The sequence below is a fragment of the Coregonus clupeaformis genome, chromosome 37 (assembly GCF_020615455.1).
Source record: "Coregonus clupeaformis isolate EN_2021a chromosome 37, ASM2061545v1, whole genome shotgun sequence".
Taxonomy (NCBI): Eukaryota; Metazoa; Chordata; class Actinopteri; order Salmoniformes; family Salmonidae; genus Coregonus; species Coregonus clupeaformis.
Window position 1 is genome coordinate 35,983,205 of NC_059228.1, and position 26,603 is coordinate 36,009,807.

A 26,603-nucleotide genomic window follows, 5' to 3' on the forward strand; every position below is an offset into this window, starting at 1 on the left:
TGATATGTTGTTATGTGTTTAATATCTGAATGCCACAACTGAAGTTCCTTCTAGGAAAAATAAAGTTATGTGGCCTCGAAATGTAATAATAATAATTTATTGGATTTATCCCTGGCAAACGCCTTGAGAGACCACGTCATCGAACGCACTGAATAAATTAGTTGGGGGAAATTACATGAAACAATTCCACCACAATAATTAACTGGCAAGCCGAAGCGAAAGGACCCTGCAAATGAAAAATGAAACGCTAAATAGAAAGTGATGCGGTCAATTTAGGCAGGAGGAGCTAGCATTACCAGCAGAACCCCCACCCCCCAGACTAGTGACTAATGGGCGGATCTATTGTGCGTTTCTCTACTTCGCTACAACGTTCAGTAGTAGCCTTCTCCGTAGCCTATAATCATTTGCAGCAGAGCAGCGCACGTGGAGAGCAAACTGCGGCACCGAATTAGCACGCATCTGTGTTGACATTTCGGCACAGCATTCCCATTCACCCGTTCGGATACATGTATGTACACTTTCAGATTATTTTGCACCAGAGCAAATGTTACCAGAGGTATTTTCGACAAGTTTTCCAAGAAACTCGTAAGGAATAAAAGTCAAGCCGCCCCAAAAGAGTGTTGAGCATGCACTTGGTACAACAGCTCCACATTTAAATTGGGACCCCTCTCCCGCGAATTTAAAAGTTGAGCCATTGTAAGTATGGTGGATAAAGGTCCTCTATTGACATCTGCGATAATTTTTTATCTGTCCATCGGGGCAGCAATATTCCAAGTTCTCGAGGAACCGAATTGGAAACTTTCTGCAAAACAGTACAATGAACAAAGGGATAAAATACTAGAAGACTACCCCTGTCTCACCAAAGACGACTTGGACAAGATCTTGGAGGTATGATGATAATAATTTCAGAATATTTTATTGGTCGAAATGTCATTCACGCTCATTGCGAGATTGCACCAAAAGTCGTAATTGGCTGTGTTGTCTGGTGTTGTTTTGAGTAGCCTATAAATCACAGTTCTGGGTGCATCATTCACTCACTGTATGACAACAATCCCTCATTTGCTGTTGGATATTTTTAATGTAGTTTCATATTCATTTGTACCTGTATAAGAGCAGGACACTTTAGAAGATTGATTAATGCATTTAACTAAATACTAGACATCTAAGCATACATGTTATTTATCTTACAAACTTCATGAGGAGTGATCAAAATGTTTATAATTTTACATCATGGAATCTAAAGTTCATAAAGCCTGAATCCTGCCCCTGTCGTTGTATATTTATTATCAGAAGAGTGCACACCTGGCCTGTGTAACAGTTGGGAATTAGATATTAGTTACATAGTGCCTAAATGCATTGAGTCAACCTGCAAGTTCACTGGATAAACACCTGTCCATTATGCTCACTTCATCAATTAATTACAGCCTGTCTTTCCAAAATTGTTCTCAATCTTGAAGTTGCAACCTACCACATATCTAGGATCAGCTCACCCCAACCTTATCCACAACTCATTACCCCATCAGCGAACTGCTCGTATCTGACCCTAAATCAGGTGCAACTCCTGACTCCACTTACGAACCAAGCTGATATGTAAGAGCTCAATAGGACCATTGTTGACCAGCCAAATGCAGATATTTCTTAATGAGATTACACACCACTGTAGAACCTATCCCACTCAAATTGAGCACATGTGTATCCTGCTTTGTGGATAATTGTATTTGTCTTTGTGCACTTGTCTTTGTCACTGTTACTAGCCAGCTACTGCCTGGTACTCAATACTGCACCTTAGAGACTGACCTGCTGCCCTATGTAGATAGTCATTGAACGCTGGTCACTTTAATAATGTTTACATGCTGTTTTACCCACTTCATCTGTATATACTGTATTCAAGTCAAGGCTCATCCTATAGCACTACTGCTGTACACACCTTTTCTGTTCATATACTGTCCATAATGTCTATACACACCATCATTACATATTTATATTCCGGACTCTGACATTGCTTGTTCTAATATTTCTTAATTCCTTTATTTAAATTTTTGGGATTTGTGTGTATTGTTAGGGATTACTGCACTGTTGGAGCTAGAAACATAAACATTTCGCTACAACCGCAATAACATCTGCAAAATATGTGTACGGGACCAATCAAATTTGATTTGAGTGTACATGTCACTATGGGTTATTTTCTCCACATAGACTTGTCTGTCTAATTTGGCTTAATTGGTTTTCTGTAAGATAGTGAACAGGCACTCCGTTGCTTTTGACTTGGCTATAACCTGTTTTATGACCTGGTTAAATTGCATTTATGTTGTTTAGATTATGGTGCCTCTGTGTTATAGAATATCCTTGTCTGGAGCAGTGATATAATGTGCCAATATGTCTGGGTGTGTACTGTAGGCCCATCTTTGTGTCTTTATAACAGTGTTGTTCCAAGGGCAAAGATTTGATTCCCTGTACAAATGATGATGCGCCCAGCAGCAATGTAGGTGTAATGTCATTGAACTCCATGCATGGCCACTCTGTCAGCATGACCAAAGTCAACACCCCATAATTACGTGGGGTGTTTTGACAACCCCTCTATGACATATTTTGTTGTTGTCCTCAAGTCCCTGTCAGTTGCCTCGTGTTTTGATGGCTCAGTTTTCGTCAAGGGATGTAGATGTAGACATGTATTTATAGATAAAGACAGTTTGAGAGAGAGAATATTGCAACTCCCTCCCTTGAAACTTTCATGCGTTATCTTCATGGTTTTCTTTAAGGTGGAAAACGTTGCAGAAACAATGTTTTCTGTCTGTTTTGCTTTCTGTTTGAATGCCATCAGGAAGAGAATTTGACATCGAAGCAACAGTCTTAAAACACATTCTGACACTGCAAAATGTATTTTAAAAAATGACAGGTGAGGGATATTATGAAATTACAGTAGTGGTTGGGTTTGAGAGCATGGATACAGTTTTCTCTATCTCCTGAATGCCTCTGGCCAAAAACAGAGTGCATGTCTTAACATGTCCCCCTCTCTGCCCCACATATTCTGAGGCATTAGGCTAATTTAAAACCCCTACACCCATTCCTTTAACCCACACTCTTCTGTCTCTCCCTTCTGGTTGGGGAGTGAAATGGTATATGCATGCTCCATGCCTCCTCCCCCATCCATGGTACTTAAACAAAAAAAATCTAATCAAAGTTTATTGGTCACGTACACAGATTTGCAGATGTTATCGCAGGTGCAGCGAAATGCTTGTGTTTCTAGCTCCAACAGTGCAGTAATAACTAGCAAAAAAATCAATACACATAATCCCCCCAAAATGTAGTTTTATTTATATATATATATACACACTACCGTTCAAAAGTTTGGGGTCACTTAGAAATGTCCTTGTTTTCAAAAGAAAAGCAATTTTTTTTGTCCATTAAAATAACATCAAATTGATCAGAAATACAGTGTAGACATTAATGTTGTAAATGGTTATTGTAGCTGGAAACGGCTGATTTTTTTATGGAATATCTACAGAGGCCCATTGTCAGGAACCATCAGTCCTGTGTTCCAATGGCACGTTGTGTTTGCTAATCCAAGTTTATCATTTTAAAAGGCTAATTGATCATTAGAAAACCCTTTTGCAATTATGTTAGCACAGCTGAAAACTGTTGTGCTGATTTAAAGAAGCAATAAAACTGGCCTTCTTGAGACTAGTTGAGTATCTGGAGCATCAGCAATTGTGGGTTCGATTATAGGCTCAAAATGGCCAGAAACAAATAACTTTCTTCTGAAACTTGTCAGTCTATTCTTGTTCTGAGAAATGAAGGCTATTCCATGCAAGACATTTCCAAGAAACTGAAGATCTCGTACAACGCTGTGTACTACTCCCTTCACAGAACAGCGCAAACTGTCTCTAAACAGAATAGAAAGAGGGGTGGGAGGCCCCGGTGACCAACTGAGCAAGAGGACAAATACATTAGTGTCTAGTTTGAGAAACAGACGCCTCACAGGTCCTCAACTGGCAGCTTCATTAAATAGTATGCGCAAAACACCAGTCTCAACGTCAACAGTGAAGAGGCAATTCCGGGATGCTGACCTAGGCAGAGTTGCAAAGAAAAAGCCATATCTCAGACTGGCCAATAAAAAGAAAAGATTAAGATGGGCAATCTGAGATATGGCTTTTTCTTTGCAACTCTGCCTAGAAGGTCAGCATCCCGGAATTGCCTCTTCACTGTTGACGTTGAGACTGGAGGTAACTGCTCACAGTGAGTGCTGTGCGGTGAAGTGCTTGCTGTTTTGTAAAGTTTGGTGATTGTTGTTTTATGGCCCATCAAGTGCTTGTCCTCAAGAAACAGTCATAAAAGGCTGGAGCTGTTCATTATCCTCTGTATAAATAAGAATATAACATACTGGTGGTCTCTTGGATGGCGGGACTTGGTCAGTTGCTAGCAACCTGTTTTATATCCTCTTTAGGACATTGCCTGAAGCATTAGATAAACAGTAGGGGGTTTGCATCTTCCTTTTCAATGATGATTCGATTCGCATCTAGATGCATGGGCTCCGATACGATACAGGGACAATACGTTTTAGGTTGAAATGATTCGGTGCGATGCGGTTTGATCAGAGGAATGGAACAATTTGGTTTGATACGATGTGGTTCGATATACTTACATTTGTTGCATGAAAACATTGATTTTCCATTCTAAAATAAAATCTGCTGCTGATGGAGCTCAGGAGCCCTAAGTGTTTTGAGCTAGTAATGTATCACGATATTAAAAAAATTGCTAAGACATACAGTGCCTTCGGAAAGTATTCAGACCCCTTGACTTTTTCCACATTTTTTTTCCTTCATCAATCTACACACAATAACCTACACACAATAACCCATAATGACAAAGCAAAAACTGGTTTGGCTGTGTGCTTAGTCGTTGTCCTGTTGGAAGGTGAACTTTAGCCCCAGTCTGGGGTCCAGAGTGCTCTGGAGCAGGTTTTCCTCAAGGATCTCTCTGTACTTTGCTCCGTTCATCTTTGCCTTGATCCTGACTAGTCTCCCAGTCCCTGCCGCTGAAAAACATTCCCACAGCATGATGCTGCCACCACCATGCTTCATCGTAGAGATGGTGCCAGGTTTTCTCCAGATTGCATTCAGGCCAAAGAGTTCAATCTTGGTTTAATCAGACCAGAGAATCTTGTTTCTCATGGTCTGAGAGTCCTTCCACTCTACCATAAAGGTCTAATTTGTGGAGTACTGCAGGTTGTCCTTCTGGAAGGTACTCCCATCTCCACAGAGGAACTCTAGAGCTCTGTCAGCGTGACCATCGGGTTCTTGGTCACCTCCCTGACCAAGGCCCTTCTCCCCCGATTGCTCAGTTGGTTCCAAACTTTTTCCATTTAAGAATGATGGAGGCCATTGTGTTCTTGGGGACCTTCAATGCTGCAGAAATGTTTTGGTAGCCTTCCCCAGATCTGTGCCTTGACACAATCCTGTCTCGGAGCTCTACGGACAATTCCTTCGACCTCATGGCTTGGTTTTTGCTCTGACATGAACTGTCAACTGTGGGACGTTGTATAGACAGGTGTGTGCCTTTCCAAATCATGTCCAATCAATTGAATTTACCACAGGTGGACTCCAAACAAGTTGTAGAAACATCTTAAGGATGATCAATGGAAACAAGATGCACCTAAGCTCAATTTCGAGTTTCATAGTAAAGGGTCTGAATACCTTTGTAAGTAAGGTATTTCTGTTTTTTATTTCTAATACATTTGCAAAAAAATCTAAAAGCCTGTTTTCGCTTTGTCATTATAGGGTATTGTGTGTAGATTGAGTTTATTTTTAGCATTTTAGAATAAGGCTGTAATGTAACAATGTGGAAAAACTCAAGGGGTCTGAATACTTTCCGAATGTACTGTATCCAATGAATATAACACGGCTTTTGATTTTACCCGTCTCAAAATGAGTGGTTTTGACCATTTGGAACTTTCAGAAGCATCTCTTCTCCTCCTGTTCCAACCATGCTGTGAGGCTTGCAAAAATGATTGCTGTCTTTTTTAAATAAAATTAACAACTTTTCCAGTTAATCTGACTGTTTAAAGCAAAACTACCAAAATAATTTCTGACGGTGACCCTGAGCAAAATAATTGATTGTCACGATACCAGAATGTTTACTTCGATACGAGGTTTAGTATCACGATACGCGATACCATCACGATACTCGATTCCAAAACGATACCGCGGCAAAAAGAATACTCATCAGCCAATCACAGAATGGCACTTGATCCAGACAGTACAATATCATTATATTTTAAATGTTTGATTTTTGAATGTATGCATTAATGAAGCAATTATACAATCATACAATCGAACTACATAACAACGTAATAGTAATAATTTATTTGAATGATAAATCTTTATTGATAAACTGGGTAAATCAAGATGTAGCCTATTCACAATACAAGTGTGTGCATTCATTGTGCTTGTTTTTGCTGATTTCATGGGGCTACAGATTTCCATTTGGGACTTATTTTATTATACTGATCAACAACATTTGCATAGAAGATGCTTATTTTATAAAAGTGTATCTTTAAGACCCATGATGTCATTCACTCACACAGCTAAGATCAAGCTAAGATCTTTATTTTTATGTTTTTTTTTGGGGGGGGTGGATCAGATTTAGATAGATTGTGGGTTCTATCAATGTAATTGTCTGCGTAATTTCCAATCCCCCAAAAATATTTTTTTCCTTCTTTATAATTTCCCCCTAATCCTACCACCCCTCCCCTAATTGGAGAAAAATAATGGACAACAATACTTAGGCTTCTACTTACAGCTTATACATACTTTAATATACATTTTACGGAGACGGTATATTTTACATTAGTTATCTTTTTTTATATTTGTTTTTAGTCCCACCCTTAAGCTACCCTCAACCCCTCCCATCGATCTCTGAAAACTTTCTAATTGACATATATTTTTCAACTGTGCTGTAATGTTTCACAACATTTCTGAACCTTTCTATTCTCATAGTTTCTCCAGATTGAAATGTAAAATTAATATTTGTACTAAAAGTATTATTATATTATTGATCTATTGACTATGGCTTTTCAAGTCAGCTAGCAGTGCTATTTGCAGAGTTAGCTCCAGGTAAATGTTGCAATTCTTCAGCCATTCCTGAACCTGCAACCAATGCGGTCGCTAAGATGATCTTGACTGGGAGAGATGTGAAGCGGGGTAGATGAACTGAATGAATAGTTTTTGATGAGAATCAGTTTTGAAATCAGCAATACTTTTTAATTATGGTTGACATGATCACAAACAAGGTACTAGGGTAGTGAATTGATGTTAGCTTCAGCTGTAAGCTAGCAAGGAAAGTTACCCTACAAAGCTGGAAGCTACCAGTATCTTCTTGCATTGTAAAGTGTTCTAGCCTGTAATGCACATTGTTTTGCGAAAAGTAATTATCAGTTTCAACCTTTCTAAATGCTGTGTTGCATTATTCAAGTGTGTTAACTTCTGTGCAGCATAAGTGGTGATGTAGCCCAGACTCCCAGTGAGTGCAGTGGTTTCTCAGGACAGGCTAGCGCTAGCAATGAGAAAGTGGAGCAGGCACTGACAGAGTAGGCATGGTGCGCTCCCGCTTTAAGGGGACATCGGCTGTGCTGATAGACAGACTTGATCCTCTCTCAATCAGTAGGTGACGTGAGACACATTTTACAGAAGTACCGAATGTAACAATTCGAGAACCGAACCGTTTTTCATGTTCTAGTATCGAAACTCGGTATACCGTACAAAAATAATATAAATTATGTAAGCCCCAATAGTTGTCTGTCCGGTAGCCTACTTTTATTCCAGTAAAACACTATTTTCTACAGCACATTTGATAACAATAACCCAGCAAATTACATTGGTTGTCACCTAACTAATGAAGCCAATGATTAAATATTGCCCAAGTCATTTTACAAGCATTTGAATGCCGAAGGTTCTGCGCAGATGAGCAAATATTCGATCAGGGATAGGCCTACCTCTCGTTGGACAACGTGGGAAGCTGGGCTCTGTGTGCAGAGTTAGAAAGACTATTGACAGGTATTGGGGTTGCTTGGCATGCAAGATGACTTGTAGATCAATTACTGTCATACGCAGTTACACACAGTTACATATGCAGTTGAGGACGCACCAGTTCAGTGATAAAATATGAGATATTTTCGGAAGGAAAGTAATAGGAGTAGAAAAAGTTTTCTGACCGATACATGCTACATTCGTATTGGTTTGGAGTCCCGAAGACCGATGCACTGGTATCTTAAACGTTAGAACTGGATTCCAATCTGTATTGGTGAATCCTTACATCCCTAATAAATAGGCCATACATTTGTTGGACTACCTCTCTGTCTCTTGAAAAGTTGTCGGTGTCAGGAGGATTGAGTCAAGTCAGATTTAATGACAGTGGTAAATTCCGTGGGTCTGAGTGCTGCATATCTTATCGAGATTACCTTTTGAGTGTTCAGCTGATTCTGCACGGGCCTCAATCGTTCTGGGTTTTAAACATTGAATGCTTTTGGCTATAAATAGCCAAAGTTGTCCTACTGTGTCAACTTGCTGCAATTTGATTCATGCCCTTGCAGGTCTAACCCTTCACTCACCTCAAGTCTCCCATGTGCGGAGGTGAAGTCCCTCTGTAGTAATAATGGTTTTCAAGTGCAATACACTTTTCAATTTCTGCTTTTGAGGTTAAGACATTCTTGCTGATTTACAGATTAACTAACATGCCGCTAGTTAAATGACAATGGAGAAATCGGTCCAAGGAACCGAGTCCAACCAGCCCTCAAGAAGGACCCTTGTTATTCATTAACCTGCACTTTTTGACTTGTCCTCTTTTAAGGGTAATAAATTATGTTATGTTGATAAAATTGACAAATTGCACTTTTGGTGCCCAATGTAAATACCGTCAGTGTTGGCACAAGCCACTACTGCAAAGCTTCTTTGGTGAATCCACTGCTTGCTTCTGACAGGAACAATATTGTATTCTACTTATGTGAAATAAGTCCTAAAGTAAGATAATCTCAACAGTCTGTCATGTGTGTCATAGTTCCATGTAAAGCAGCCATTTAAAAACCAGGATTCTAGGTTAATAATTACTGGAATTTGTTTATTGTTTTGCCCCTTTCACCAGAATCAATTTGATTACTTGTCTGGAGCTGTAACAAACCAATAAATGATCTGTCTATCAGTAACAATCTAGACCTTGAACGGCATGACATTTAATTGGGCATAGACGAAGAATGAACTTTTATGTGGATTCCGAAATTAATCCAAATCAGTCAGGGTGTTTGTCTGTGTTCAACATTAGATTGTAGGGTATGGCTGGGTGACATGGGCAAAATATCATATCACAATATTTTTCACATTTTTGGTAGTATGATGGCATTATGTTTTTGAATAATAAAAGTTCTACATTTGCTTTATGAGTTGTGCATGACCCTAGGGTTGCAACACTAAGTGATTTCAATGGGGCTTAATTCATTTTTATTGTTTTATACTGTTCAATCAAACTTCAACCAAAAGTGAAGAGACTATTCTGTAGTATTACTACATGTAGCACTAAGACAGGGCCTAATGTAATAATACCTGGTATCTTAGAATGCATAGCTGTTTCAATGTCTTAAGTAGAAGTATGTGCCTAAGTATTCAGGCAAATGTTTTTTAAAAACATTTTTAGTAATTTAGCAGACGCTCTTATCCAGAGCGACTTATATGAGCAATTAGGGTTAAGTGCCTTGCTTAAGGGCACATCGACATAAAATAAAAAAAATAAAAAGTGAGATGAAGGCACGCAGGTGGTAGATTAAGTGCAATGTGTGGTAATTGCACTAATTTAAGTAATTTATAGCAATTTATATTTCAGTTATTTTAGTGCCATCACATGTTCAGGAATGCTTTATGCTTTAATGATAAGCATCTATTCTCATATACGCCTTTCATAGGCTAGGACCAATATCTATGTTTGATTCCTCAGGACATCTGCAAAGGTATATTTTTCACTTGCCAAATAAATCTTATTTGAGAGTACAGTGTAGGCCAAATAAAATTAAATGCATACTATGAGCTAGATTTTGTGAAATAACTTCCTCATAAAAGGTAAATCCTCAATTGTTCATAAACAGCCTCCTTTATATATTTTAAGTATCCATAATGGTATCATGCTGCTGTAAAATAGAGCTTGACACAAAGAATCCTTTCACGGGTGAAATTTGAAGAGACCATTTAATGTTAGTACCAAGTATAACTCTTGTTGTTGTTTTGGCTCTGTACTCCAGCACTTTGGATTTGAAATGATACAGTGACTATGAGGTCAAAGTGCAGACTGTCAGCTTTAATTTGAGGGTATTTTCATCCATGTCGGGTGAACCGTTTTAGAAATCACAGCACCTTCCTTACATAGTCCCCCCCCCCCCTCCCATTTTAGGGGACCAAAAGTATTGGGACAAATTCACTTATGTGTATTAAAGTAGTAAAAAGTTAAGTATTTGGTCCCATAGTCACAGCACGCAAGGACTACATTAAGCTTCTGACGAATATTCCATCCAATTATTTTAGGCACTGAGCAAATTTCGGGTCTGCTGAGTGCAAACTTGAACATTGTGAAAATACTGTGCAACTTCCGGCGTGCGTTTACAGTGAACACTGAGGCTGTACCCGCTTTAAGTTACAGTTTTAACAGTGGTCAAGTAGGCTACTGTGGCTATTTGATCATAATGTAGGCCTACTAGAGTGGCCTACCATAAAAACTATGGGGAAAATGCATCCCATAACATTTTAACATGGAAATAGCAGTTCTATCATTCATCCTACAGTAGCAGCCAATGTGTGGTGTTCAATGTAGGCCTACATTCCATGAGACTTTTGAAAAAAACCTTCAGGGTTTGACATTAAACTGTTTATCCAGTTGTCCTTCAAACAAGGCGACTGAAAATGTTGTTGTTTGATGCATGAAATCACTTGACAAAATAAAATGCATAATTATTCCCATACCATTATTACCGAGAATCAGACAAATTATTCTACTTAGTTTATTCAAACCTGTCTCAAAATACAACACTGCCCATTTAAGACAAAAAAAGCTATTTTATTTCACTCACTATTCAAAGGTGGCTAGAAATGCAGACGTTTTGTGCTCTTATAGAAAGCAATAGCTCCCCCATTGCTGACTACAAAATCTTTATAACTGGGCTAATAACTCACTAACTAGCAAAGGATATGAACAAATGTGCACATGTACACAACCAAAAGTATGTGGACACCTGCTCGTCGAACATCTCATTCCAAAATCATGGGCATTAATATGAAGTTGCTATAACAGCCTGCACTCTTTTAGGAAGGCTTTCCACTAGATGTTGGAACATTGGTGAGGTCGGGCACTGATGTTGGGCGATTAGGCCTGGCTCGCAGTCGGAGTTCCAATTCATCCCAAAGGTGTTCGATGGGGTTGAGGTCAGGGCTCTGTGCAGGCCAATCAAGTTCTTCCACACCGATCTCGACGAACCATTTCTGTATGGACCTCGCTTTGTGCACGGGGGCATTGTCATGCTGAAACAGGAAAGGGCCTTCCCCACACTGTTGCCACAAAGTTGGAAGCGCAGAATCGTCTAGAATGTCATTGTATGCTGTAGCTTTCAGATTTCACTTCACTGGAACTAAGGGGCCTAGCCCGAACCATGAAAAACACCCACAGACCATTATTCCTCCTCCACCAAACTTTACAGTTGGCACTATGCATTGGGGCAGGTAATGTTCTCCTGGCATCCGACAAACCCAGAATCGTCCGTCAAACTGCCAGATGGTGAAGCGTGATTCATCACTCCAGAGAACGCGTTTCCACTGTGAGCTTTACACCACTCCAGCCAACGCTTGGCATTGCGCATGGTGATCTTAGGCTTGTGTGCGGCTGCTCGGTCATGGAAACCCATTTCATGAGGCTCCCAATGAACAGTTTTTGTGCTGATGTTGCTTCCAGAGGCAGTTTGGAACTCGGTAGTGAGTGTTGCAACCGAGGACAGACGATTTTTACACGCTACGTGCTTCAGCACTCGGCGGTCCCGTTCTGTGAGCTTGTGTGGCCTACCACTTCACAGCTGAGCTACTGTTGCATCTAGACGTTTCCACTTCACACTAACAGAACTTACAGTTGACCGGGGCAGCTCTAGCAGGGCAGAAAAGGTGGCATCCTATGACGGTGCCACGTTGAAAGTCACTGAGCTCTTCAGTAAGGCCATTCTACTACAAATGTTTGTCTATGGAGATTGCATGGCTGTGTGCTCGATTTTATACACCTGTCAGCAACGGGTGTGACTGAAATAGCCCAATCCAATAATTTTGAAGGGATGTCCACATACTTTTGTATGTGTGTGTATATACAGTGCATTCGGAAAGTATTCAGACCCCTTGACCTTTTTTTGTTACGTTACAGCCTTATTCTAAAATTGATTAAATCGTTTTTTCCCCCCTCATCAATCTACACACAATACTCCATAATGACAAAACAAAAACAGGTTTTTAGAAATGTTTTCAAATGTATTAAAAATCACATTTACATTTACATTTTAGTCATTTAGCAGACGCTCTTATCCAGAGCGACTTATCCAGAGTGAGTGCATACATTATTTATTTAAAAAAAAATTCATACTGGCCCCCCGTGGGAATTGAACCCACAACCCTGGCGTTGCAAACTACCAACTGAGCTACATCCCTGCCGGCCATTCCCTACCCTGGAGGACGCAGGGCCAATTATGCGCTGCCCCATGGGTCTCCCGGTCGCGGCCGGCTACGACAGAGCCTGGATTCAAACCAGGGTCTCTAGTGGCACAGCTAGCACTGCGATGCAGTGCCTTAGACCACTGCGCCACTCGGGAGGCATTTACATACAGTACCAGTCAAAGGTTTAGACACACCTACTCATTCAAGGGTTTTTCTTTATTTTTACTATTTCTACATTGTAGAATAATAGTGAAGACATCAAAACTATAAAATAACACATATGGAATCGTGTAGTAATCAAAATATATTTTATATTTGATATTCTTCAAATAGCGTTTGCAATGCCAGGATTGTGGGTTCGATTCCCACGGGGGGCCAGTATGGAAAAAAAAAAGATTTAAAAAATGTATGCACTCACTTAACTGTAAGTCGCTCTGGATAAGAGTGTCTGCTAAATGACTAAAATGTAAATGTAATTTAGCGCCATCCATCATTCCTTCAATTCTGACCAGTTTCCCAGTCCCTGCCGATGAAAAACATCCCCACAGCATGACGCTGCCACCACCATGCTTCACAGTGGGGATGGTGTTCTCGGGGTGATTACCATTGTTGGGTTTGCGCCAGACATTGTGTTTTCCTTGATGGCCAAAAATCTCAATTTTATTCTCATCTGACCAGAGTACCTTCTTCCATATATTTGGGGAGTCTCCCACATGCCTTTTGGTGAACACCAAATGTGTTTGCTTATTTTTTTCTTTAAGCAATGTTTTTTTTCTGGCCGCTCTTCCATAAAGCCCAGCTCTGTGGAGTGTACGGCTTAGTGGTCTTATGGACAGATACTCCAACCTCTGCTGTGGAGCTTTGCAGCTCCTTCAGGGTTATCTTTGGTCTCTTTTTTGCCTCTGATTAATGCCCTAGCAGAGCTGGTTAGACTGTTTTTATGTTATCCAGAGCATTGGTGACTGCAACTGTGCTGCTGGCAACAATTTTAATTACGCTTTTTTGCCAACGTTTACTGACACCGGCCATATTCAACAGGTGTTGAAAGTTCGTAAATTTGTCTGTTATTCTGCGCTCTGGCACACTCAGACGAGAGTGCTGATAGCCAGAGCGAATTTACCTGCTACGTCTATCAACAGTTGTCGCATTGACATCATGAACATTCTATTGTAATGGTTACTTGCATGGTGGAGTCTTTTGTTAAGACATGTAGCTAGCTAAACAATGAACCATAATCCCAACTCATGATGTTACTACCCTGCATGAATCTGCAGGTAGCTAACCAACCAGGTTCAATGTTAGCTAGCTAACATTAGGCTATAACTAGCAAAGCAAATGGCTCTGATATACAAATAATTTAACTACACAGCTCATACACATAACGTTACCTAGCAAGCCAGCCAGCTAACGTTAGCTAGCTTCCTAACAGTACACTTTAACTTTAAATAAAAACGACTTTCTGACTAAATTAGAAACGTGTAATATCTGAAAATGTAGCTAGCTAGATTATTTTATCCATATACATGGATGGACGCTTCTCCCTCTCTGTCACGGTTGCCCTTAGGTTGAAGATGTAATCCGGAGACAGGTGTGTTCTCCATCTCCTTAGCGATCATACTCTAATTCCACTGATTTCAAAACTCGATCTCTCGGCATGTCAAGCCCACTCATTATCTCAGCCAATCTTGGCTAGCGGGAAGGTTGCTGTCTTTTTCTGTGGCTAAACCAACTAGGCTCGTAATTTAACAATTGTATTCGTATTTACACATGGCATACAAGTTTGTTATTAAGGCACATAAGTTCTCATGTTCCAGAAGGCATTTCTGCCCAAAAACGCATTTTGATAAAATAAAAAAATGTACTTTCCAATTGCTCTCCTGGGAAGTAGTGACGCGCGAAATAAGCCAAGTTTCCTGAAACAAGTCACATATGACTGTCACTAACCATGTTTCCATCCAACCAATTTTATGCGAGTAACGAACCTGCTGGATAAAAAACTCACTACAGGCCTGATAAAAACAGCAATTATCGGTAAACTTCCCTAAAATGTTGACCGATCAAAATACGCTAGACAGGGGTGGCACATTTTTGGGTCTGTGAAATAGATCATGCGACAAATGCCGTTGGTGTAAAATATATTTTGTGCATTTATTGATAGAATAACCATGTCGCAGTAAACTTGCAGTCATTTGATGCTATGTTGTATGGTCCTCCCACTACGACTTGGAAAATCATGCACAGTTTATAAGAATACAGATTAAATGAGAGAAGTACATTTCCTGAACAAAATGTGTGTGCTTGCCAGCTTTTTAAAAAGGTATTTATGGTTTTGAAATAAATTACAGTAGTGGTTGTGACTGCAGTGTAATGGTCGTGACTGGTTATAGTTTAAAAAGTAGGTAGATGAAATAACTGATATGCTTATTTGATTGATTGAATAGTATTGCCTGAATAGCCTGTGAAAAGTTAGTTTGGCGTCTCTAGCTTGAACAGTTCAAGAGTTAGTGTTGATGGGTTATGTTATAATTGATAAAATAATTTAAGAATTTTAAGTTAGGACAGCCTGAACATGTGAAAGTTGGTTTGGTGTCTCTAGCATGAACGGTTCAAGAGTTACTGATGGTGGGTTAGTTTGTGCTAATTTATGCAAATAGGTATAGTTGATACAAGTTAAGTTAGCCTGAATGTGTTAAAGTTGGTCTTGTAGCTTAATTGGCCAAGGAGCAGAACCTTTATGAATAGCTACCTCTGTATTCCTATGGTTCTCATTCAAACCCATTTTAATTTATGCATATGTATAATTATGGTTCTCACAGGGGAAGTGAAATGGGCTACAATGACTTTGCTCATGTCATTTGCAGCGTTCATGATCATGTAACTAAGTTCTTTGAATTTTATTTTGCAGGTGCCTTTTCATTATCTGGATAGACACCCGTGGTTTCTAGCTAACATTACACCAAGTGGCGCGTGTAGTGAAGCAAAACCATTCAATTTGGGGCGATGGTGGGAGCAATTTACACCATTTACAAAATGGTCAGATATATTTTTAATACAGACAAGCTCAAAAAGTGAACATTTACCAATTATCCAATGGATTATGATCATTTTCTGGTAAAAGAAAAGTGGAGGTGCAAAAACATACGTTTGCACCCCCTATTTTTATTTGCTCCATGGATCAGGCAGCCAAGTGGACACAAAGCTGTTTGGCTCATCTGTCACGAAGAGGAATAACTTTTGAGCTGTTTCTGATTAATAAACAATGCCATGCTGGTGGGTGGTAACATTCAAATAAAACCCAGCCCTGAAACGAAACGCAGGCTGAAAATAATGTGTATGTCATGTCATATCATATCAAATCAAATCCAATTTTATTTGTCACATGTGCCGAATACAACAGGTGGAGACTTTACAGTGAAATGGTTACTTACAAGCCCTTAACTAACAATGCAATTTTAAGAAAGAATACCAAAAAAATAAAATAAGAAATAAAATAATAAGAAATATAAGTAACAAATAATGAAAGAGCAGCAGTAAAATAACAATAGAGAGGCTATAGACAGGGGGTACCGGTACCGAGTCAATGTGCGGGGGCACCGGTTAGTCGAGGTAATTGAGGTAAAGGTAGAGTTATTAAAGTGACTATGCATAGATAATAAACAGAGAGTAGCAGCAGCGTAAAAGAGGGGAGGGGGACACACACAATGCAAATAGTATGTAGCCATTTGATTAGATGTTCAGGAGTCTTATGGCTTGGGGGTGGAAGCTGTTTAGAAGCCTCTTGGACCTAGACTTGGCACTCCAGTACCGCTTGCCGTACGGTAGCAGAGAGAACAGTCTATGACTAGGGTGGCTGGAGTCTTTGACAATTTTTAGGACCTTCCTCTGACACCGCTTGGTATAGAGATCCTGGATGGCAGGAAGCTTGGCCCCAGTGATGTACTGGGCTGTATGCACTACCCTCTGTACTGCCTTGCGGTCGGAGGCCGAGCAGTTGCCATACCAGGCAGTGACGCAACCAGTCAGGATGCTCTCGATGGTGCAGCTGTAGAACCTTTTGAGGATCTGAGGACCCATGCCAAATCTTTTCAGTCTCCTTAGGGGGAATAGGTTTTGTCCTGCCCTCTTCACGACTGTCTTGGTGTGCTTGGACCATGTTAGTTTGTTGGTGATGTGGACACCAAGGAACTTGAAGCTCTCAACCTGCTCCACTACAGCCCCTTCGATGAGAATATCATAGGAAAAGACACCGCATTCACATGGATTTGCACAAAGTGGGCAGTTCGGATTTGTCACTTCAAGCCCAACGATATAATACTTTGACTAAAACGATGACTTATTGACTTGAATCATTGTGAAACATCATGGGTAAGCTATGGCCATCGTCTTTCAGCTCTAGAAAATTGATTTCTACTGGTGTGGCCGTTTAAAATGGAGTCTATGGCCCTTTTTTTGCCATTTGAAATTCATTGGGAGCTCATTTAAATATTGTTGTAGTACAAAAAGTATAAATGCTATCAAAAAATATTTTCTTAAGCAATCGAAGTTGGGGCATTCTGCAAATTTGAAAGTTGGTTTCGTGTTCATAGCTTAAATAGTTCAAGCTCTGAAGCGGGCAGAAGAAGTCATAAGACTATGAGCGAAATCTAGTGTTCTTGCCTTCAGCAAGCAAGCAAACTAATAAGTTATGATGAACTTCACAGGTTGGTGAAAGTGCACAGTGATGAGCTTGATGCTCCTTCCCATTTAAATATTGAGGGTTCTCAATTTATATGCAGGTGACATGATGATCGGTGCTTGGTTGCCTATTGACAAAGAAAAATGATCTTGCTCTTATCCATAATCTCATCATGTAGCCTCTACACTGTATCTGCAAGATGTTGGCTGGAGCGCATGTACTAAGACAAGAGTGGGCACATTTGCTGTTTATCGCAGTCTTCTTTTTAAAAGTGGGATGGAAACACAGAACTTCAGTTTTTTATTTGGTAAATGAACGTTTTTTATTACAGTGCATTTTATGTGCACTATGTGATTACGCACAGCTTTCTATTCATAATAAGACAGTTTGCTGGTAAAATGTGCACATTTTTTGGTGCAACTTTTATTCTCTTGAAAATCTTTGGACAAATCAAATTGAGGGAAACCTAGCTACTGACACACCTCTACCTGTTCGCAGACTTTCACCCTCTTATAAAACCTTCTCATGCTCTGGAGAGAATGACCAGACAATTCTCAAACAAGTGTTCCTGGTTGCATTGATTGTAGCAGTAATCACCCCATTGCTGTATCTAAAAGCAGTTGTCCTAACAAGGATGGGCTTATAAGTGACTCCACTGCCACTATAAGGCAATTGGCCCTGTATAAGGCAAATAGCAGCTATTCCCAGTCCCCCCCCCACTGCCTCTTGCACTCATGCTGTAAGTGGAAAAGTACCTATGGAGTGGAGCCCTGCTCTCTGCAGCCAGCTGTCCTGATAACAGTTACAGTTTTGTCATTGTGGTTTAGCCACTCTTCGGTTATCAGAGTGTAGCAGTGGGCTCCAAGTCCACGCCTAGCAACATTGGTAGGAAATCCTGCAATGAAATCCTGTGCTCACTTCTGTAGAAATTAATGTGAAGCTAGGATTTGCCAATTCCGGTCTTCGCGTAACCCGAGTGCATTTGTTTTCTAGAACTAGCTGATTCGTTTTTAAAGAAAGCCACCAAGAGATTTTACTGCGATTCCACTGTATTTCTTAGCAATCAAGTGTTGCAGATACAGTGCTCACATATGTATTTGGACAGTGAAGCAACATTTTCTATTTTGCCTCTGTACTCAATCATTAAGAATTTGTGATAACATTTGTTATGGTGGGGACGATACCAGTATGATTATGAAAAACCATTAATTAATCATGGATAATTGAGAAGCACAGGATGATACCCCCCGAAAATGCTAACCTTCCCTGTTGCTGGTTATGGTGAGAGGTTAGCATCTGTTGTTGTAGCCTCTGCTCATCATTATGAACATTCCTGAATGGATCATGAATAATCATGGCAGCATCAGGATGAATTTAGAAGTGTTCAGAGACACCATTCAGTTACTATTTGTATGGCCCTGTTTTTGGTGAGGAAATGGAGGCACTGTGCTTTTACCGGTGTTTCCTGCATTATCCACTAGCGCTGCTGCACATAGAAAATGATTGGAAATGTCCGAGCCGCATAGTGTAACAGTGATATAGAAATTAAATATATACAGGTTAAAAGTAATGACTAAATGTTCCACCCTTAAATAGAGTTGTGAAATGTTCTTGTTTTAATTATGATGTACTAGTTAACCAATATTGCATAATGTGTTAAAGCAAATGTTTTTCATTATAGACTTAGACTGTTGTCTCCAGATAGTGGGTAACAGGTTAGGTAACATTGCTAAAGAGTAACGGTTGCAGTTTCAATCATGAGGTTAGAACATAACTATTGTGGGGAATGGGGAAGTCTAGTCTGAGAAATCAGAATAGTTTATGAAAGAGGATGGAGAGCGAAATTATTGTTGGTGTGTTATAATATTGTGAAACCAAGTCAGGGAGTGTCTTTCGGGACAAAGAATGTGTGTGTGTATATAAGGTTGTTCCTCATTGTGAGGGGCAGAATTCTCAATGAATAAAGACGACCTGACTATGCAGACTGGGACTCTGTCCGTTCCTTAATCCAAAAGACTTACAACCTTTTGGGAGACGCACAGAAACACTGAAATAGTTGAGTACAACCATTGAGAGTAAATAATTATCAGAACAAACAGTTAAGGTGTTGGCTTGACAGTCGCTGGATCCGAGTCCTGGTCGGGGCTGCCCCCCAAATACACTACATTGGTGTCAGAAGTGGGATGGCGCCCGTGAAGCCATCCGAGAGGTGTGTACACGTGAGGGACTTGAGAAGAGTGGGTGCCGCTCTCCCAACGGAAGGGGGTAGTGTAGCGACCTTAAAGGGCTACTTCGGGATTTTGGCAGAGGCCATTTATCTACTTCACCAGAGTCCGATGAAATCGTGGCATACCATTTTTATGTCTCTGTGTCCAGTATGAAGAAAGTTGGATGTACTTTCCCGTGGCAATTCTAACACTAGTTAACAAATGCGCTAGCGCTAGTTGGCACACTCTTTTCACGCCACTAACGATACGAAATGATTTTCTTAGCAGGTTAGGAGAGCATTTTCACTAACCCTAACCCTTTTCCTAACCTTAACCTCCATCTCCTAACCTGGTATGTAAATTCTCCTAACCTGCTGAGTCAGTTCTCCTAACCCGCTACGAAAGTCAGTTCTGTATCAAAGTGGCACGAAAAGGGTGATTCTCATATAGCGACTTCCTTCAAACTGCACGCAGAGACATACAAATTGTATTCACAAGCTTATCTGACTCTGGGGAAGTAGATAAAAGGCCTCATTGCCAAGTATCCCTTTAACCCAACACCTAGCGAGGTCGTGACAAGGTTCGGACCTCTTGGCGTAGTTGTTAAAGTGGCACTCCAGTCTCCTTTTCACCTAATTTATCACCAGATTTACTTAAGGCACATCTCAATAGGTGGTCCAGGTATGAAATGACATGGCACAGGTGGCCGGTGGGCCTTTCCTCTTTTGTCCTCTGTAGATGGGTTTGTTGTTTAGCAACAAAACCGACACGTGCGCAACTATGGGGCAAAACCAATGGGGTTGGCTTAGATTGTTGATAACATGTCAACTATATTTCATCTCCAATGTTTATTGAAAACATATAAAGTTGCACAATGAGCCCTTGTCTCTCAAATACAGCGTTACAATTGTTGGTTAGCTAGCTAGCTAGCAAATCTTAGCCATATTAGCATAGATGTGACATCAGTCAAAACACCTCAAAACAAGACATGGTATTAAGAACACGCTCAAACGAGCCACTTACGATTCACCACATGGCAGTCTCTTGTCATTATTGCTAGCTTTCTAGCCATCCAGAACCATAACATCAGACGACCTTCTGCACCTTTTGAAGCGCAAGCATTGTTTACGTGACGTTCTCAGCTAACCCGTCTATTGCTCCTCTATTGTTCCAGCAAGCAAGGGGGAGGCCGATGACATCACATCAGACAATCAGACCAACTCCTTGAATGGCTACTCCTTGAAGTTTGCAGTTGTGCCTAAAAAAACACTATTTTGCTATTTTGCTATGAGTCAGACACATTCATTCTAGTGTCAACATTTACTACAAAGTGTAAATAGGATAATTGTGGTCATAAAGTTAGTCTCGTCCAAAACTGAGTTCATCATGACTTACTGGAGGGTTGGGGTATGGATTACTTACATGCCCACTTTTGCCAATGATGCCCAATTGCCAAGAGACAACACGTTGTGGTCCGACCACAGCTGCTATGTGGACATTTATCAAGTCTGCATATGTGTGCAATGCACGCACATTTCGCTCAGCAAATAGGAATGAAAATGGGCTACCATGAAGTTGGTGCAAACTTCCAATGCATTTCAACAATATTCCCATTTTGCCAGAAATGGATTACATCCGACACGGTCACTTCTGCTGCCTGTCAACCATCAAACAACTGGTGTTGGTGAGTACGTTAGCTAAGTAGATTGCTGGTACTAGCTAGCGAGTAGCTACTTTTGGTTATACAACATTATTTGATAATGCTAGTGAGCCTGGCTAGATATGATACCACAGATGAAAGGGGAATGATACTGTAGCTAGCTAAATACATCAAGCCATAATGTAGTCCCCTGTAGCTCAGTTGGTAGAGCATGGTGCTTGCAACGCCAAGGATGTGGGTTCGTTTCTCACGGGGGGCCAGTATGAAAATGTATGCACTCACTAACTGTAAGTCGCTCTGGATAAGAGCGTCCGCTAAATGACTAAAATGTAAATGTAAATAATGTGATGTGGCATGTCTGAGGAAGATGTGCATAATGTTTCAACTCGAATTAGCAAGCCAACTCATTTCAACTTGGACAAAGATGTGATAACGAACTCGGATTTGCAAGCTAGCTAGCTAGCAAGCATTCGGGGTCTTCGTCTGCTAACCCAAAACAACATGCCTGTTCTCATCAGTTCTCAACAGTTTATAGTGTATTTTCAGGGGTTGCATAGTAATGGCATCACTGGCCTGAATCTATTCTGTAGTTACAGTCACTCTATTAGCATATAAATTACTTCCAAACTAGAGGAAGATAATTTCTTGCTATACGTTTGAGTGATGATATTTTATTTCATTCACGGGCCACGTACAAAACCTGGTGTATTTGTTGTTCAGCAGCGTCATGGCAACCCCCTCTACGATATCAGGAGCTGTTACAGAAGGCTGCGGCAGTGGCCAGACACCAGTCCTGCTTCAGAGTATGGAGGACACTTAAATCAGGTTGGTCTCATTCGATCTGGTCAATGGTCAAAATACTATCTGTCCTGTAATTCACCTAACCACCATCGATAATGTAATCAGTGCTGTGTGTATACAGTGGGGGGAAAAAAGTATTTAGTCAGCCACCAATTGTGCAAGTTCTCCCACTTAAAAAGATGAGAGGCCTGTAATTTTCATCATAGGTACACGTCAACTTGAGAAAAAAAATCCAGAAAATCACATTTTAGGATTTTTAATGAATTTATTTGCAAATTATGGTGGAAAATAAGTATTTGGTCAATAACAAAAGTTTCTCAATACTTTGTTATATACCCTTTGTTGGCAATGACACAGGTCAAACAAGGTTCACAAGGTTCAACAGTCTTCACAAGGTTTTCACACACTGTTGCTGGTATTTTGGCCCATTCCTCCATGCAGGTCTCCTCTAGAGCAGTGATGTTTTGGGGCTGTCGCTGGGCAACACAGACTTTCAACTCCCTCCAAAGATTTTCTATGGGGTTGAGATCTGGAGACTGGCTAGGCCACTCCAGGACCTTGAAATGCTTCTTACGAAGCCACTCCTTCGTTGCCCGGGCGGTGTGTTTGGGATCATTGTCATGCTGAAAGACCCAGCCACGTTTAATCTTCAATGCCCTTGCTGATGGAAGGAGGTTTTCACTCAAAATCTCACGATACATGGCCCCATTCATTCTTTCCTTTACACGGATCAGTCGTCCTGGTCCCTTTGCAGAAAAACAGCCCCAAAGCATGATGTTTCCACCCCCATGCTTCACAGTAGGTATGGTGTTCTTTGGATGCAACTCAGCATTCTTTGTCCTCCAAACACGACGAGTTGAGCTTTTACCAAAAAGTTATATTTTGGTTTCATCTGACCATATGACATTCTCCCAATCCTCTTCTGGATCATCCAAATGCACTCTAGCAAACTTCAGACGGGCCTGGACATGTACTGGCTTAAGCAGGTGGACACGTCTGGCACTGCAGGATTTGAGTCCCTGGCGGCGTAGTGTGTTACTGATGGTAGGCTTTGTTACTTTGGTCCCAGCTCTCTGCAGGTCATTCACTAGGTCCCCCCGTGTGGTTCTGGGATTTTTGCTCACCGTTCTTGTGATCATTTTGACCCCACGGGGTGAAATCTTGCGTGGAGCCCCAGATCGAGGGAGATTATCAGTGGTCTTGTATGTCTTCCATTTCCTAATAATTGCTCCCACAGTTGATTTCTTCAAACCAAGCTGCTTACCTATTGCAGATTCAGTCTTCCCAGCCTGGTGCAGGTCTACAATTTTGTTTCTGGTGTCCTTTGACAGCTCTTTGGTCTTGGCCATAGTGGAGTTTGGAGTGTGACTGTTTGAGGTTGTGGACAGGTGTCTTTTATACTGATAACAAGTTCAAACAGGTGCCATTAATACAGGTAACGAGTGGAGGACAGAGGAGCCTCTTAACGAAGAAGTTACAGGTCTGTGAGAGCCAGAAATCTTGCTTGTTTGTAGGTGACCAAATACTTATTTTCCACCATAATTTGCAAATAAATTCATTAAAAATCCTACAATGTGATTTTCTGAATTTTTTCTCTCTCAATTTGTCTGTCATAGTTGACTAGTACCTATGATGAAAATTACAGGCCTCTCTCATCTTTTTAAGTGGGAGAACTTGCACAATTGGTGGCTGACTAAATACTTTTTTCCCCCACTGTATGTGTCTTGTATGTTGTAAGGAGGTGCTCCCTTCCACTGTGCCAATGGACTACTGCTGGGCCAGAGTGAGTAATACCAACCAGTCAGTGCCATGCTGGCACGTATCCCGTGTGAATGAACTGTGAATCATAACCTCTGATTGGCTATGTTCAACAGTGTATTTACTGTTGGCTTCCATGACAGTCTCTCTCCCTCCCTCTCTTTCTTTGTGATAGGAGCTGGGTCGGATCTGAAAAGTCAGGCCCCTTCATGACCAGTGTCTGTGACATGAGGGGCCTGTAGCTGATCTACTGGCACTGGCAAACACCTCCGAAGGGACAAAAGGTGATTACTAATAAGACAGGACATCAAAAGTGTTTATTAATATCAGAATCACCTTTCTTCCCCAAAAACATTTGCATGTACAGGAATTTGACTCTGTGAAATAGTGTTGCCACAATAAATTGAACATACAGACAAGATAACACCACCCTTTCAGGACATGTCACTCATCAACTATACCTCGTTTTTCTACAGTTGGAGGACAGGAGATAGGCTTTGGTCATGGAGTCCTCTGAATGAAAGACTGGTTGATACTGATGTCTGAACTGGGAAAGACGTACTCAGCATTAAAATTATACAAGACACATCTTACTTTTTGTCTTTTGTTATTATTGAATAGAATGGGACTATCAATGGGGGGGGGGTGTAATAATATAGTATATATAAGTGTAGGCATGCTGTCTTTATAAGCACATCAATATGATATTTACTGCAGAAAATGTTTTGTCTTTGGAACACGAACACGTCCGTTTTCTATTGTTTTTGCTGATATATCTACACTCAAGCGGGGCAATGTTTGTGCAATGTCCACATGTAGCCTACACCTGTAGGGATATTAGTTCTGGGATTTGTCTCCCGGGAAAGATCTAACAGCGAGAGGAGAGACGAAAAAACTAGCCAGTCATAGAATATTGTGTTGTAGGACAGCTGAGTTGACTGAAGACCGTGGGCATTCAACTCGCAGTAGTTGATATCATTTCCATGGTAACATGTATTTACATGACATGATGAAACGTTGAAACTAAGTTGCAAGCTACTTTCGTAGCAATGCGTTGTAGAAAGAGTTTCTTATGAAACACATTCCAGACACTGGCTCTTATCAGACAATAGCTGCAGCTATCACCAAGCTATGCTAGCTAGCTGCTGTCAGCTTGGCCAAACACAAGTTCAGCACAGGCTTTAGCCTACACATTGAACTGAATTAGCTGACCATCTTGAGATTGCGAGTCAGGAGGGGAGAACTTTGTTCTCTCCATAGCAAAACTAGCTGGACCAGAGCTAGTGCAGACCAGAGCAAAAGTTGTGGTCACAGTAGTGATCAGTAGTTTTGTGGTCAATAGTTGTGGTTCAATAGTTGTGGTTACTAGTTGTGGTCAGTAATTGTGGTGGTCAGTAGTTATGGTGATTAAATGTGGAGTCAGTAGTTGTGTGACAAAATATGTGTGGTTGTGGTCAGTAGTTGTGTGGTTGTGGACACTAGATGTGGACATCAGTTGTGGTTGTGGTCAGATGTTGTGTGGTTGTGGTCATTAGTTGCTGTCAGTAGTTGCGGTCAGTAGTTGAGTGGTCAATAGTTGTGCGGTCAGAAGTTGTGTGGTTGTGGTCAGTAGTTTGTTTGTGGTCCCCAACTGTGTTCAGCAGTGGTTGTGGTAGTAGTTGTGTGGCTGTGGCCAGTAGTTGTATGGTCATAAATTGTGTGGTTGTGGTCGGTAGTTGTGTGGTTGTCACTCGATGTGGTCAGCAGTTGTGTGGTTGTGGTGAGAAGTTGTCTTGTTATGGTGAGTCGTTATGTGGTTGTGGTCACTAGATGTGGTAAGCTGTTGTGTGGTTGTTGTCAGAAGTTTTGTGGTAATGGTCAGAGGTTGTGTGGTTGTGGTCAGAAGTTGTGTGGTTGTGGTCAATAGTTTTGTGATTGTGGTCAGTCGATGTGGTAAGCAGTTGTGTTGTTGTGGTCAGCAGTTGACTGTTCAGAGGTGTGTTTGTGGTCAGAAGTTGTGTGGTTGTGGTCAGTAGTTGTGTGGTTGTGGTCAGAAGTTGTGTGGATGTGGTCAGCAGTTGCATGGTCAGAAGTTGTGTGGTTGTGGTCAGAAGTTGTGTGGTTGTGGTCAGAAGTTGTGTGGTTGCGGTCAGTCAATGTGGTAAGCAGTTGTGTGGTTCTGGTCAGCAGTTGATTGGTCAGAGGTTGTGTGTTTGTGATCAGCAGTTGTGTGTTTGTGGACAGCAGTTGTGTGGTTGTGGTCAGAAGTTGTGTGGTTGTGGTCAGCAGTTGAGTGGTCTGAGATTGTGTGGGTGTGGTCAGAAGTTGTGTGGTTGTGGTTAGCAGTTTTGTGGTCAGAAGTTGTGTGGATGTGGTCAGCAGTTGCATGGTCAGAAGTTGTGTGGTTGCGGTCAGATGTTGTGTAGTTGTGGTCAGTCGATGTGGTAAGCAGTTGTGTGGTTGTGGTCAGCAGTTGATTGGTCAGAGGTTGTGTGTTTGTGATCAGCAGTTGTGTGTTTGTGGTCATAAGTTGTGTGGTTGTGGTCAGCAGTTGAGTGGTCTGAGATTGTGTGGGTGTGGTCAGTAGTTGTGTTGTTGTGGTAAGAAGTTGTGTGGTTGTGGTCAGTAGTTGTGTGGTTGTGGTCACTATGTTGTCAGAAGTTGTGTAGTTGTGGTCAGGAGTTGTTTTGTCATAAGTTTTGTGGTTATGGTCAGTAGTTGTGTGGTTGTGGTCAGTAGTTGTGTTGGTGTGGTCAATAGTTGTATGGGTGTGGTTACTAGATGTGGTAAGCAGTTGTTTGGTTGTG

General features: G+C 41.0%; 1 protein-coding gene across 1 annotated transcript in view; it reads left to right on the plus strand.

Moving 5' to 3' along the window:
* The first annotated feature begins 419 nt into the window (after window positions 1-419).
* Window positions 420-26,603, plus strand: part of LOC121539679 (potassium channel subfamily K member 5) — a 47,696-nt gene continuing 21,512 nt past the window's right edge. The window contains exon 1 of the mRNA XM_041848350.2: window positions 420-888. Within this exon, the coding sequence (XP_041704284.1) occupies window positions 703-888 (186 nt within the window). The 5' untranslated portion in view covers window positions 420-702. The remainder of the gene's footprint in view (window positions 889-26,603) is intronic.